The 12,545-nt window shown below is 39.5% G+C and overlaps 1 protein-coding gene across 1 annotated transcript in view; it reads right to left on the bottom strand.

Moving 5' to 3' along the window:
* Positions 1–12,545, bottom strand: part of klhl5 (kelch-like family member 5) — a 42,272-nt gene that overhangs the window by 18,027 nt on the left and 11,700 nt on the right. The window contains exons 3-5 of the mRNA XM_074693215.1: positions 9,541–9,677; positions 7,733–7,929; positions 3,912–4,124 (exon numbers count right to left, since the gene is read on the bottom strand). Coding sequence (XP_074549316.1) covers positions 3,912–4,124; positions 7,733–7,929; positions 9,541–9,677 — 547 coding nt within the window. The remainder of the gene's footprint in view (positions 1–3,911; positions 4,125–7,732; positions 7,930–9,540; positions 9,678–12,545) is intronic.

Genomic DNA, 12,545 nt, shown 5'->3' with positions numbered 1-12,545 from the left:
ACACTACAGCTTCTTGTGATTCCAGCTGACCAGGGCAGAGTCATATATCTATGTACCACACATGTGCTGGACCTCGGGGACGTGTGGACGCAGAGAGAGAAGATAGAGGGTGGGAGTGGGGAGGAAGGGAGTTTTATCTCCACACTTCTTTATATATATGGTGGGGGAGAAGACTGATGAAGGAGATGAGGAGAACAGATAATTTAGCTGCAGTTAAGAGAGATTTCACACTTAATTAAGGTTTTAAAAGAATGTGTGTGAGTGTGCATGTGTGTCTATGTGTGTACATCCAGCGCCCAAGGCAGAAACTGAGCTTATGCCTGGCATATTAACTGCTCGGCATCGCACTACCAGAAAACATATTCCTCATCTCAAGCTAGGATGACAGAGGGGGAGGGAGAGGTACACCAAGCACAGGGATTACACATACATTAGCGTAAACACACAGCCATAAACACACAGCTGTAAACACAAGCCCATACACACACCAGACAGAGTAATGTTTATGATTTACACTTGGTTTAACCGTTTTTTAATTGCTTGACGGGGATAGATGGTGGAAGAAGACCAGTAGATCATTAGGTGACACACTGAGGCTTTGTGCTTTGCTTGTGTTAAGCTCATCAAGACAAATTGAAGTTGACCACATTAATATATGGACACAAATGTGTTATTTAAATCTGTATAATTCACGCTGATAGTTTATCAGCAATATACGGATTCATTAAAAACATTTAACTGATTTTAGCGCGTAAGAGAGAAAAGAAGACAATGAAGGACAAATAATGAAAAAAATCAACAACAAATGAGAGGCCTGTTGACAGATGTATATTAGGTCCACCTTGCTAGTACCGGGTTGAACCCCCGTTTGCCTTCAGAACTGCCTTAATCCTTAGTGGTATAGATTCAACTAAGTACTGGAAACATTCCTCAGAGAGTTTGGTCCATATTGACATGATAGCATCACACAGTTTCTGCAGATTTGTCGGCTGAACATCCATGATGAGAATCTCCCGTTCCACCACATCCCAAAGGTGCTCTATTGGATTGAGATCTGGGGACTGTGGAGACCATTTGAGTACAGGGAACTCATTGTCATGTTCAAGAAACCAGTCTGAGATGATTCCAGCTTTATGACATGGAGCGTTATCCTGCTGGAAGTAGCCATCAGAAGATGGGTACACTGTGGTCACAAAGGGATGGACATGGTCAGCAACAATACTCAGGTAGGCTGTGGACTTTGAACCATGCTCAGTTGGTACTAAGGCGCCCAAAGTGAGCCAAGAAAATATCCCCACACCATTACACCACCAGCAGCAGCCTGAACCATTGATACAAGGCAGGATGGATCCATGCTTTCATGTTGTTGATGCCAAATTCTGACCCTACCATCTGAATGTGGAGCAGAAATCCAGACTCATCAGACCAGGCAATGTTTTTCCAGTCTTCTATTGTCCAGTTTTGGTGTTGCTGTGTGAATTGTAGCCTCAGTTTCCTGTTCTTAGCTGACAGGAGGGTCACCCGGTGTGGTCTTCTGCTGCTGTAGCCCATCTGCCTCAAGGTTTGACATGTTGTGTGTTCAGAGATGCTCTTCTGCAGACCTCGGTTGTAACCAGTGGTTATTTGAGTTACTGTTGCCTTTCTATCAGCTCCAACCAGTCTGTCCATTCTCCTCTGACCTCTGGCATCAACAAGGCATTTTGGTCCACAGAACTGCCGCTCACTGGATATTTTCTATTTTTGGGACCATTCTCTGTAAACCCTAGAGATGGTTGTGTGTGAAAATCCCAGTAGATCAGCAGTTTCTGAAATACTCAGACCAGCAACCACGCCACATTCAAAGTCACTTAAATCACGTTTCTTCCTCATTCTGATGCTCGGTTTGAACTGCAGCAGGTCGTCTTGACCATGTCTACATGCCTAAATGCATTGAGCTGCTGCCATGTGATTGGCTGATTAGAAATTTGCATAAACAAGCAGTCGGACAGATAAACCTAATAAAGTGGCCGGTGAGTGTATATTAACATTTTTAAGTGATCAGGTCTTTAGCATGCTGGCTCTGATCCATATTTACAATTTTCTCTGTACAGCTTTTGCAGTTGCGAAAACCTGCACAAATGAGACTAAAATAAATGTTTTTCCAAAGCACCTGCAGGGGCTGAAATGGATCCGTAACTGCAGCGCAGGAAGCATCTTTATACTCTGTTGCTATTTAGACGTATTCAAATCAGGCAGCAGGAATACATTTGGCCCCAAATTTCTCCCTTTTGATGCAAATGAGACGAAAAACTCTCTCATTCAGAAACAACAGCGCTTATAGGCAGTTAGGAGGAAATTTATTGGCTTCCTCAGAGAGTTGTTGTAACCGAAGCGCATTACTAGAAAACTTGACCATCCTGTGATCATGGGAGGAGAGTAGCTGCCAGATTAATGGACAATAATACCAGACATGCTTGTCAGTAGATAATAACAGGAGAAGGATTTTATTTTTGGATTTATCTGTAATATCCTGTCTAGTGTGCCCTATAAAGCAACTTTTTAAACTCTTCCATGTGGAAAAGCACAATCAGAGGCAAGCTGAGGGTGAACTGCTGCAGAGTTCCCTGTGTGCTCACTTAATAATGAGCTGTTTTGTAATAATTGGAAAGTCCTCCATGAAGCAGGCATTAAAAATGACTGAACAGCCGTTGCTAACACTGCATAATTCAGGTTGTTATCAGCAGCTACTATCTCTCCTGTTTGTTTTTGACTCAGTTATTCCACTGGGGGTCAAGATGAGTCATGGCACAGAAAACTGTGTCCTCTTGTTGTTTTATATAGAAAGTTTCCACTGCTGTTTTTGACACAGTGTGATAAGGAATAGATAAACTGGAAAAGGTGACTAACAGTTTAAAATTAGGTGTTGCAATATAAAAACATATTTATTTGTTGAGCGTACTTATGGTTTTAGTTTCTTGCTGTAGTTTTTTTTTTTTTGCTGAATGCAATATCAATATTTGTGCTTGTTTAGCTCTGGTTTGGTCTCTACCAAACCTGCTGTTTGGTGCAGCAAAGAAAGAAACCAAAGCATTAAAGTTAAAGGACTGGCTGAGGGAAGCTGCTAAGTATTCTCTGGAGGTTAACAAAAAAGGGCAACCACTGTCACATAGTTTCAATTTTTTCAAGCACTAAAAATACTGATTCTTCATGTTTTAACTAGGCCTGTAACTTTAATGTGTTAATTCAATTAACTGATTACATCACAAATTAATGTGTTATTAAAATCAATGCAAGATTAACTCTTTGGCTGCCAGGCATTTTCAGAATATCTTGAACAATCTTTCAAGACTCAAATAATGTTGTTTTCTATTACTATGTAAACACTAGAACTACCCAAGTAGAGTGGACTCTCCTCTTTTTTGTCTTTCCTCCTGTTTTTGATCTGAAAAACGGACAAAACAAACTTTTTTTTTTCACATTTCACATTCATCCAGGGTGCTCTATCCTTTGATCCTCTCCACTATCCCCGTCATCTTTTTTCGGTCGCACCGCTCTTTCACTCTGAACAACCGTGACACATCCTCAGTTTGAGCGTGAGCTGCCTGAACTATTCTGACTTGCAGCGTCTCACTGTGCTTCTGTCATCTCACATCTTCTCCTCATATCCATGCTTAGCTCTCATCCAAAGAGCACACTGCTCTCACCCACAGTAGTTTACGAGCATGAGTTTGATTGACAAGCTCCGGCAAACCCCGCCTCCCCCTGACGTCTATAGACGTCAATGGCAGTGAACATGGACATTTTGATATTGGCCAGTTAAAAAAAAAAATTGGATTTACAAATCTTGTAATTAATTAGATTTTTTTTTTAATTGCCTGACAGCACTAGTTTTAACACGACAGTCACAGCAGCACACCATGCACACAGCTCACCTGTGGCTGCAGCAGTGGCAGTCGAATGTGACCCATCAACCTGGACAGGTGGCGTTGCCGTGTGGCTGCATCATGTCCGACCCATGTTAGCAGAGAAGTCACCACAGTTTCCTCATCTGGCACGTTGACGTCTTCAGATAAAAGCAGCCTCTCCATCTCCTCCACTGGGAGCAGCAGGAACTCCTGGCCTCCAACAACATCTAGAAAGTGTTCCTGTTGGAAGGGGAGATGAAAGGAAAACGAGTAGATGAGGAAAAGGGCAAATACGACGCCAAAGATTAATGGGTGAAAGATTAATGAGCTGCAGAAGAAACAGGAATGAGAGGAGGAAAATCCAGTCGGAAGATATGAGGGGAGAGTGGAAACGGGATCGGGGTTGGGAAATGAAAGAGAGGAAATGAAGGCTTGAGAAAGGTCAGGCGAAGACGGATGAAAAGCTCAAGACAAGAAAGGGTGTGGGTGAGAAAACACTGAAATAATTCAGCTGTAGAAGATAAGAAGAATTCCTGGGAAGAGTAGAGCTGAACAAATACTTATTTCAGATTTGTTTTCATCATCCATGTTTGATTAATAACGTGTCACTGAATCATCACCCCAAAATTAGTCACCAATTTAATTCTTCAAAAACCCATCATGTCTGTTTTAGACCGTACCTTTGACGGAAGATGGTTGTTGAATTAAAGATGCGGAAGCTACAGAATGTGTGTGAATATAAATGGGAATAGACTGGAAATGTAGAGAAAATTAGAGGTCTAAGCATAAAAAATGTATGTAGTAAAGATCCTCAGTGTTTGGCCATGCCACCATCCAGGCCCTCAGTGATTAAAGGGTTGATTCCCCGTCAGGATAAAAGCTCCATCTGCAGAGAGGACTTTGACCTCTTAAACATAGACAGAGAGGAAAGCTCACACTCCTGCTACAGGCCTGGTGATACAGGACCCTCATCAGAGGACTGAGGATCCTAAAGTGGGTTGATAGTTTTAAGTTTCTTTTAAGTTTCTGGACATTTCTGGTTCAAACTGTATAAAAGGCTGGAATAAAACACCAGCCCCTCAACTAGGTTTACAGAGGACTCCTGGAGAGTATCTACACCAGTGGCCTCAACATGTGATCCAGGAACACCACCCTGGTGGAGAGCAAATCACTTCTCTAGGTCAGTAAGACTGCAGAGACTATCAGCTGCTCTGACCTCCCCTTCACGGGGAAAATATGTGAAACAACAGGAAAATAGTGAATTTTAGGACAAAAACTGTTGGAAGACAAAGTGACCAGTGACGCATGAGAGGAAAGTGTTGCCAGGAGAAGAGCAGTGAGCTCTGTTTGGAGGTTTTTTGCTTTTTAAAACCTGTCACTGATCAAAGAACAGTTCATTCCTGTATTTTTAGTTATTTCACAGAGTTCTGTGCTACAGCATGTAACTGTAATTTGACGGTATCCGTCTGTAAATTTTGCTACCAGTGCTTTTACAGTTTTTTTTTGTTCTTACATTTTTTATTTTTTACAGTAAATTATTTTTACAGTTATTTACTGTAGTTCTGTGTTTTTACTGTGTTTGCCTGTAATTTTACAGTATTCATATGGAAACTTTGCTGCCGGTGCTTTTACCTTCTTTTTTTCTTTTTTTTTTGGTACAGTTTTTTTTGTGTGTGTAGTCTTGTATTTTTACATTTATTTTATATAGGTCTGCATTTTTGTACATCTATTCGACTGTAATTTTAAGGTTTTTGTCTTGAATCTTTGCTGCCAGTGCTTTTACCATGTTTTTTTGTTGTTGTTTTTTTAACTTTTTTTTTTTTTGTACTTTTTTTTTGCTTGTTTTTATAGCGAATTGCAACGGTGAGTTGGGAGGGTACAGGGTGCAGCTATATGCACTAATTGGCATAATAGCTTAAAAAAAAAAAACTTCCAGGATGTTATTTTAATAATAGTTATAATTTCTGTAATTTTGCAGTTTTGTATACTATTTTTGAAAAACAAAAAAATATTCTAAAAATTAAGTGTTAAGAACCGTAAAATGTGTAAAATTACTGAAAATATCTGTAAATCTACTAGCATTTTGTTGTTTAATAATCAATCAATCAGTCTTTATTTGTGTAGCGCCAAATCAGAACAAATGTTATCTTAAGACACTTTACAAAAACATTAACATGTCTAGACCCGTAAATGTTAATAAAATTTTATTAGCAGAAATCCAACATCAAGACAAGATAAGGAGTCTTACCTCATCTTAACCCACAATGAGTACAGGACTTTGCAGCATTTAGCAAGTTTTATAAGAAAACAGGAAAAATCTGTTAAAAATTACAGACCATTCCCTGTAAAATTACATTTTTTAACAGTGCACTTCACTCAGTGCTGCAGGTGCCGATCTTTCAAGAAAAACACCACCCAGCTCATGCTCTGTGTGAATGGAAGGACTCAGGCTACAACCTGACACACCACAGGCCAGCGAGCATCTCTGCTCACACAGTACAGCCCACTTTCCCTTCCATAACAGCTCCTTCCCTTCTCCTGTGAGACTAATATCAGAATTAAAAATTAAGGTGGGAAGAAAATATCACATCCCACTCAACACAGACAGTACCTCAGAGTGCTGCTGCAATATGCAATAACAACAATTAACCAAACACTGCAGCGAGGTAATAGTGTGATAACTGCACGGGAAGTTTTTTAGAGGGTTAAGGAGTGTAAATACTCATGTGCAGGGATAGACGTTCAGAATCACAGAACAAGAGTCCACTAATTTCCCGTGTGTAACATGCTGTTTTCTACATATACAAACACTTCTTTTTGTTTTCAGCGTATATTTCTGTTAACTTTTGTAAATTATATTTAATTTATCATGTTGCCATCTTATTTTTTTATTGCTCTTCTATCTTTTATACTTAATATTTTTTTAAAAATTTGACTCTACGAGCACAACAATTCCTGTGTACCTGCACTGTTTTGTTCTGTGCAAAAAGCAAAAAACATCTATTCTATTTTATTCTGTTGCTCAGATGTTGCTTATATGTACCATCTGTGACAGGAAGGAAGGTGATGATAATGTCAATGCTGACCATTTTTATGTAGATGCTGTGAAGTTTAGCTCTTATACATTTTTCTGTCCCTTCTCTAATAATATGTTTTTATTAAATTGACAGTAGTATTGCATGTGGGAACTGCATAACAAGAAGAAAAGCATGTTTATCCATTCTATTGTGCAGCTCCTACATGTTGGCTGAGTAATAATTTGCTGAACAGTGTGAGAATAAGAGTGTGAATGAGAGAATTACAGACACAGTCAGACAGCCACACTCACATAAAACAACCTCAACGACCTAATTACTCCAGATTAAAGTGGAACAATAATCCACTTAGAGAGAAACAGAGAAATAAAGGGAAGGAAAGAGGAAAAGAGGAGCGCTGACATCGACATACACAGCCCCACAGAGGGAGGCAAGGTGGAAACAAAGAGGCACGTAAAGCAGACAGGCAAGAACAAGAAAAGGGAAAAGAGCGATGAATGTGATCGAGGAGCTTTTTCACAGTCACCATAGCAACACTGGGCTGAAATCTGCCATTGTGGTGATAATAGCGTGTGGTGGGATGAGAATAAGGCGCCAATCTGGTACCAAGAATATCATCAGCCTGGAAAATGACCCAAGTCTGACCAGGAAAAGTGTAGAAAGGTGAAGAGGGAGAGCAGCCTGTCAATCTTCAGATATCACAAGGAGCTAAACCTCACCTGTGGTTGACCCAATGCCACATCATCATTCTAGATGTTTCCTCTGATATGGTTTTTGCTCACTTCTTCTGAAATGGTTGGAAGATGTACTCACCATGGTGTAGGCATGAGCAGCCCTCTGCAGGTCATGGCAGCCCTGTGCGTCAGCGTAGGAGCGGATACCCAGACAGTTTGAGGGGTGGAGCTGCTTCATCAGGAAGGAGCAGCAGGCCTGAACCACAGACGACAACTGGAGCAGACAGGAGGCCGACAGCAGAGATTCAATGGTGTCCTCCCTCAACTCAAGACGGCCTGACAGAGCAGGAAGAAGAAATTTAGAAAAAGGAAAAAAAAACAGGATCAGCTAATTTAAACAGTTGAGTTTATGACTAACACAGGCTGGTAATAATGACACCAAAACAAATCCATTCCTCAAGCTCAAGAAGATACAGACAGCTGAAGTTGGTCATCTGGGGAAGTTTTTAAACTTTTATTGCCAAACCAAAACCCACTTAAAGTTAATTTCTCTTTCTCAGGCTCTACGCATGAGCTTATCTGTATTTTTTTCTGAAATATTAGCACAAAAACATGCAAAACAACAGCTGGAGTGGTTTTCCTTTACCATCTTTGGCATTTAACTCCAAGCACTTTATATTCCAACTATTGATGTTCATACTAAAAAATGAATGTCTAAATTACAGTTTGATTTTATTTAAGTAATTTAATAAAATAAAGTTGGTAAACATTACAAAAATAGGATTTAATGATTTTCTAGGGAGTGCGTTTGCTAGCAGGCAAGTTGTGCTTAACTGCTCGTGCTCATACTTATCAAATTAAAAATATGTCTCAACAACAATACACTTCACTGATGTGTATTTATCAGAATTTTAATTTATTTTCTTTTTGTATCAGGCTGACAAACAGAATGTTTTTATAATTTATGAAGCATTTGTTCAGCTGCTGTGGAATTGATTTTAAGGACTTTAAAGGTCCATAAACTGGAGAACAACAACATCACATCTTGATTATAGCTTTAAAAATGATAAACAATGATACTGTCTCATGTCTACCTTTCTGTTGTAACTTTTATGAGCTGTTAGCAACACAGGAGCCATTTTAAAGGCACCGTAAGGACTTTCTGAAATCGCTAGTGTTTTTCCAGGATAAAGACTCTATTTCCCATGAGCACCATTGGAAGCATGTTCATGAAGTCCTCTCTGGATCTTTAAATTGTAGGGTGTAAGTTGCAAAAACTATGAAAAAGAAACAACCTTGATAACTTTTTAGGGTTTTTTGTCCACTAACAATATCAAAACTACAGAGAACTGACAGCCTACCACAAAAATATTGAATATTCATTCCAGTGCTGTAAATATGTTCTTTGACTCTGAATCAAAGCATGTGTTACACTGTAAAAAACCTAAAATCTTATCAAGTGTTTTTGTCTTATTTTGAGTAAAAATTGTCTTATTGCATCTGATATGAGCCACAATTAACTTATAAGTCCAGGAAAATGTCTAGTGTCAAGTTATTTAAAGACAAAAATGAGGTCTGAATCACTTATAACAAGAAAAAAAATGTGCCAAAGGAAAGAGAAAAAAAAAAAAGCTCAAATCATGTCTTAATACGAGTAACTTTTTCTCTTGTTCCACTGGTAGTGTTTTTTTACTTATTACAAGCAATTCAGACCTCATTTGTGTCTTCAAATAACTTAAAATAAGGCATTTTTCTGGATTGGTCAGGTAAATGTGGCTCATATTTGGTCTAAAAAGGCATTTTCTACTGAGAATAAGACCAACACACTTGACAGGATTTCAGTTTTTTGCAGAGTACTTTGCTGATTGATTAAATTGGGATTGTCTCTAGAAAAAGAAAGCTGACCCTTTTTTCCTCAATAACTTTTGTGTAAGTCTGTTTGCGTACCTGTGTATGCATACTGCACCAGGACCCACAATGCATCAGGGTCAACCCCCTCCATCTTCACCTCGTCCTGCTTGGCCTCCCTGACATCACTGGTAAACATGGCTGCAAAGTAGTCGGACACGGATGAGAGGACCAGTCTGTAAGAGAATAAGAGAGAAAGTCGGGCACCCGTCAGAGAGGATGGACGCCAGCTGTAAGGAGAGGTGACACGGCCAGAGGAAGAGATTTACATCAGGGGCACATTAAAGGCACCAATGAGCTCCAAAATTAAAGCACTTTCTCCACATCTTTTCAACGCCAAAACTGTAAATCCAATAAAGTCATAGCGCAACACCGACATTCGGGATCATCACTCAGCTGTGCAGGGGTGAGGAAGTTAGAGAAGCTTGACTCTTCCTCTCTTTCCCTCTCTCAAGCTCCTTTTGTCGCTTTTGTGTTCTGAAAATGAAACTCATTAAACTGAGTACCCTTATCTCTGTAATTAAACCATTATCACATCTCCTCCTCCTTCTTCTCAATATGCTGCAAGTGGGACAAACTCTTTGAAAACTTTGCCTTCTGCTGCAGGGTCATGACACTCTGCTAAGTTCTCTCCCAGATGAGATTTGGTCAAATTGAAAAGTGTTTTGCACACATTTAAAAAGAGCCACAAAATAATCACAGCATGGTGACAGAAACTTCCAAGTTTCTGTTTAGTTGTGTTGACCTTGTGTGTCTTCTTATGGAAAGTTTAGAGCTGCGTTAGTGACAGTTTCTTTTACAACTTCCTTGACTGTGGTTACAGCTGAGGCTGAGCATTCACAGGGCTGTAGGTCTTGATAGGTGTGTGATAGCAGCATGTGTTTATGAGAAAGTTTAGCAGGACTGTTAGAAGAAGCAACCACGGAAACCAGTTCAGCATCATGTCACGTACATTTGTGGTTTATAGAGCAGAAGGTGAGAGCTGAGCATCATCCTACGGCGGACATATGTTATATTTGTGGCTTCTTAATGCAAGGAAGATGAAAGACGGCACAGGTGTGAGCAAAAAAAGGTGTTAAAGACTCAAGGGCATTGAAAGGTCGAGGTAACATACGACAAAGATGTGCATTAATTCTTCTAAAGTTAAAGGAGAAGAAACAATGAACATGATCCTTTACTGTATGTCATATTAAATATTAAATCACCTGGTTCCCCAGAAGAAATTAATTCTTTCCAAATGGGGCTCATGGTCTATTCCCTTCTCTGAAGAGATACTAATAGAAGAGGGGAAGAAAAACAGTGCAAACAAAAGCTTAGCGTGGGCCTCGGGCGTCTCCAGATGTTTGTGCATCGTGAGCACATTGAGGATAAAGAGTGTGATTATCCTCAGAGTGAAAAGCTGCATATTCACACTGCAATGGAGCATGTTGTCTCTTAACAGCAGTTAGAGGCAGGCTTTAATAACCAAAGTGCATTTTCACTGAAGACGATAAACTGAAACAAAGTGTTTATTTAGGGTTGTTTATCTCTGAAAACAGTCACGTTAAAAGGTCTCTTAACTATGTTTAAAGTTCACATGAACGTTAACACAGTTTAAAAGGGTATTTGCACATCTCATTACTTTCACAGTGCTTGTGAATGTCTCAACATAATGCTCTCTAAAAGGTCTTACATTCAGAAAATGATGAGACTGTAAGGTCAGTAAACTATCATTCCACTCACACGCTGTCGACTGTTTCTGCTCCACTGTTCACAGTGCAAACTAAAAAAAGTCTTCCCATTCTCTAGATTTTTCCGTTCTTTTGTTAACCATGGGTTGCTATTTCAGAAAACAAGTTTCCCTAAAGGAGCCCACACAAAACAGCCCAGAAGAAGAAACAACAGGCGCCAGATGAAGTCCTGGCACTGAGTGTAGGAGACATGCCAATCCGAGCAGTCAGAGAGGAGATTACTTAATTTGCATGTGTCAATCACAGCAGCAGAGCTCCAGAAAAAAAGGAGAGAGGGAGAAGAAGGAGGGAGATAAGCCTAGAGTTGTGTTTAGAAGTGAGTGAGTCAAGGTGGAGATATGGTGTAGTGGAGAGCAAGCCAGACTAAGCACAGGATGATTTATCTAAAGTTCAGCAACAATCTCTTTCATGTCACTAAGAAGTGATAGACTTGCAAAATTTAAGGTTGAAGCACTGAGAGGTTTTTGTCTTTACTCTTATAGATGTATTTGTGAGTGAGAACCTAATTGCTGCAGATTGGCAGAAAAAATCCTGGAGATCACTGTAGCCTGCCAGATTTTTTATATATTTGTTTTGTGTGGAATCAAACTTACAGACTTAAAATCCTTCACTGTTAAGGTCAAGTGCTGGCTGAAAGCAAAAGAGAGCTGTAACCATTTTTAGTCTGCCATGTTTTAATTTCCTGTTTTGAACTGTGAATTTGTTGTTTTTTTAGGTTGATGTTATCTTTGTAATTTTACTGTTATCCTGTTATTTTTTCTTTCCATTTTATTGCTGGTAAATGCATATTTTATGATCTAGTTCTTTAAAGGCCCAACTAGGTACAAGAGTTGAGAATTAGCACTCGCCATTAACTCTCTGTGCAGCACATCAGATTCATGCTTTGTTGTGAATTATGTTAAACTGCATTGTCCCTATCAAATAAATAAATTAAAATTCAAAATTAAAATTTGATCCAGCACCAGTAATAATTTAACCTGTCCTATTCTTTACTGCAAAAAAATGAAACTGTATCAAGTGTTTTTGTCTTATTTTTAGTAGAAATTGTCTTTTTAGACTTAAAGTGATACTCCGGGATGGAACAAGTTGGGTCCTATCACAAGGTTTAGGGCAGAAATTACCCCTACAGCAGTGTTTTTGTGCAGCAGAAGCCCAGAGGGCTCTTACCAAACACCCCCTCCCTGCTCGTCTGCCGGTTTCCTCTGCACTCAGACGGGGCCATTTTTTACTTGACCAAAAACACAAATAAACTGACTCCCACCGAAAAAATCTCATATCGGTCTGCATTCACACTTTATTTAGAGAATTTTCAGC

Source organism: Halichoeres trimaculatus, unplaced genomic scaffold, assembly GCF_033239565.1.
Source record: "Halichoeres trimaculatus isolate MK-OKI-2021-1 unplaced genomic scaffold, fHalTri1.1 fHalTri1_scaffold_2, whole genome shotgun sequence".
Lineage (NCBI taxonomy): Eukaryota > Metazoa > Chordata > Actinopteri > Labriformes > Labridae > Halichoeres > Halichoeres trimaculatus.
This window is presented reverse-complemented; position numbering and strand designations above follow the sequence as displayed.